This window comes from Malaya genurostris, chromosome 1 (assembly GCF_030247185.1).
Source record: "Malaya genurostris strain Urasoe2022 chromosome 1, Malgen_1.1, whole genome shotgun sequence".
Classification (NCBI taxonomy): Eukaryota; Metazoa; Arthropoda; class Insecta; order Diptera; family Culicidae; genus Malaya; species Malaya genurostris.
In genome coordinates, this window is record NC_080570.1 from 118,628,252 (window position 1) to 118,631,419 (window position 3,168).

At 41.0% G+C, this 3,168-nt stretch overlaps 1 protein-coding gene across 1 annotated transcript; it reads right to left on the reverse strand.

The window, feature by feature from the left end:
- Positions 1 to 355: 355 nt before the first annotated feature.
- On the reverse strand, positions 356 to 1,348 carry LOC131425198 (uncharacterized). The gene is made up of 2 exons (XM_058586867.1): positions 1,200 to 1,348; positions 356 to 1,128 (listed from the first exon to the last, which is right to left on the reverse strand). The coding sequence occupies exons 1-2, from the start codon at positions 1,242 to 1,244 to the stop codon at positions 472 to 474; spliced, it is 702 nt and encodes a 233-aa protein (XP_058442850.1). The 5' UTR covers positions 1,245 to 1,348; the 3' UTR covers positions 356 to 471.
- Positions 1,349 to 3,168: the final 1,820 nt, after the last annotated feature.

Here is a 3,168-nt window from a genome sequence, read left to right on the forward strand (position 1 = left end):
CATTAATTGTTTTCTCATTCAGTTTTCATTTTTAATACTTTGGAATACATCTCAATACATTTCGAACAGTCGAAAATGATTGGTTTAAACTTGATGATGAACCCTCTATTTAAAATTCTGGAATCTGGATTATAACGAAGGTGTCCACAAAATCTGATTCGGGACTATAATATAAAAAAAACTTCAACAAAACAAAATATTCGTCGTAATTCAACTGATTTCAATAATCTTAGACTCGTTTAAAAACTACTACTGGATGTTCGAAGGGCAAATGGCAGACACTTACCGATCGGTTTCTCTGATTTTGTTCCGGCCATAACCCTTCAAGATTCAGCTTCAGTTAAATTCGATATAATTTCTATTGATAAACTAAAATGGCGTACCCTTTATTTTTAGCAAATCGGTAGAATTACATAGCAAATGAGAGAGTTGAAGACTTCCCAGGACGAGCAGGACCACAACGCTCTGCATCTACTGACAGAAGAACAGCGTATCACGGATGACGCGAGCATAGTTGCTGAAACGTTCTACTCCACGGTCGATGCAGGTCGAAATGACGGGCAGCGTTTCGGTGGTTAGATCGAAAATTTCCTGCAGACGACGCTCCAGTCGGGGTTCGGTAACGTTAACGAAATACTGGTGTCTCTGTTCGATGCGGGCACCTACGATAACGGAGATCGATTCGGTGTAGTCGATCGCATTCCAGTCAATGAAACCGTGCACGACGATGTTCTGCAGTTCGGTCGACTGAGCCTGGGCATCCTCGATGGCACCATGAACGTCGGCAGTTGCCCGGGTGATGGCCAGATTGGCCTGAGATGCGCAACGCTGCAGAGCCTGACCGACCCATTCGATCTCGATTTCCCAGTTTGCCACGGCCACGTCGATGCAGCTCTGGTCGGCGTCCGAATCATCTACCAGCTTTTCAGTGTCGTCCCTGATTTCTTCGACCTGAACCAAGGCATCATTCAAACGAGAAATCAACTCTCGGTTCAACTCGATCAGCTGGTCGCTCATGGTGAAACGCATATTGTCGAAAGTACCCTCCATAATTTGGTGCACGGCTTCGGCCTGTTCTTGGAGTTCCAGTAGATATTCGACAAACTCATCCTGGCTTTGGGCCAGCGACTAGCGTAGAACAGAGAAGAAAACCAATCAGAACAACAATTCCATTAGGTAAACCCATCGACACTACTCACTTGTCCGGCTAGGGCCAACAGCAAACACACAAAAAATGCTTTCATCTTTGGATGGATTTTCACTTCACTTTGAAACAATTCACCGGTGTTTTTTTAATCCGTTTCCTTGGACGGCTTCGACAAGACTGATCTGAACCAGCAGCAGTCAGCAGAATTAATCTTTTGTCCACCCGCATGCCAACGATGCCTTTTTGTTGTATGGCTCTACCTGGTATTGGTGACCGACCAGAGGTACGTGGCCGACAGTTTTTGGAAGGATTTTGTCTAGCACTGGCGCCTGATAACCGATTCCAATGCCGGATGACGTTCGCAGATTATCGCCAGGAACTTCGTGCATGGCGAACACATCGCGAGATGTCGTAACATCTGTGGTAACTAATCTAATCGCGTGTTAGTGCTGACCACTAACCACACTAATTGCCCTGTTGTTTCGAACAATCTTGGGCGCGATTCTGTAGGACTTTAAGACCGATAAGGATAAGATTATACAACTTGATTGGCGGGCGTCGATATTGGGTTGATTATTGGGTAATACGAAAATTTTTGCTCGTTCGTAGTCGAAAATTTGTTGGTCGAAAATCATTGGCACATGCGCGGACAACTGATAGCTGATTTGAAGGTTTCATTGTTTACTAGCTGACCCGTCGAACTTCGTTTCGCCCAACAATTATTTGTTCGAATTTATGTTTTCGGGCATCAGAGTTGTCGAACGACTAAATGGTTAACATTTCTCTCCATTATTTTTCTGATTAACCTACAATCAATGAAATTCGACACACATTCGCTTTAGCCCGAAAAAGAAATATCACCAAAAATGAGTGTGAAAATGTGAAATACTTCTGTTAAGCAAAAATTAAGCAAATGTACAGATTATCATCTCATCCTCACTAATGGCTTCGACATAAAGGGTATAAGGTGCCACGTTTTCTCTTTCAGATGTGATTCTTGCTTTCGGTAATCGATAAAGAAGCTCACTAACCAGAATTTTGTATTGATAATCCTAACAAAATGCTGAAGAGTTTCTCGTCTAGAGTTGTTCATTCGGTAGAGCAGGATATGTTTACAGTTTGTATTTAGCCCAAGTAACAAAAAGTTCATAAAAAAAAAGATTTCTGAAGAGCATTCTGAACAATCCGTTTTTAAGGAATTACTCATACTTGAATGTTCACCCGACGGAACAGAACAAACTTTGAAGCTTTTACAGCTTTTAAGTAGTGAGAAAGTTTTCTCAGAACTTGTTCTGTACGTTCAAGTTGCCAAAAAGTGTCACGCGTACTTTAGAGCTCTAGTAAAGTGGATATTTTTCAGGTACTGTACAACTTCTGGTTTAATTTGATATTCATCTTACCAATTTGAACATTCTTCACAGAATATGAAATTTAAAATGACGGTCTCGTTCCATTTTGGTAATCATCTTGAACATTGATCTAAATGCAACTTATTATGTGCGCTTAGTGTAACCTAAATCATTAGAAAGCAAAATGCAGTGAAAATCTCTTAGGTTGACCTTAGCGCTTCTACGGCACACTCTTTTCATTGATTCACTCAAAAATATTCTGAATAGTTGAACTCGCGCTCATGATGACCAATACTATTCATCTGACTCCATTGAACACAATTCATCAACTGGTAAATGATATCAGAACTTTTTCTCCTGACTGAGCATTCCGTCATTGAGTCATTTGGCAAGCAATAATTTCGATACACAATTAAGCACGTGGCTCGAAAAGAAGAACCACATGAATCATGAGTCGTTGCGCGCCAAACAATATTTTCAACGATCTAGTATTCTTTTCTTCGACGGCCCAACACTTATGCAACTCGTTATGCGCCAAACAACTATCGATGATCTAGCAATCATTGGCGACTTTTTCAGAGGAAAATTCCATTGTCCATACAAAACAACTTTATGAATTTTTCCCACTTTTCCTGCAAGTTTTCCTAATTTTGTAGATATTCAATTTTGATC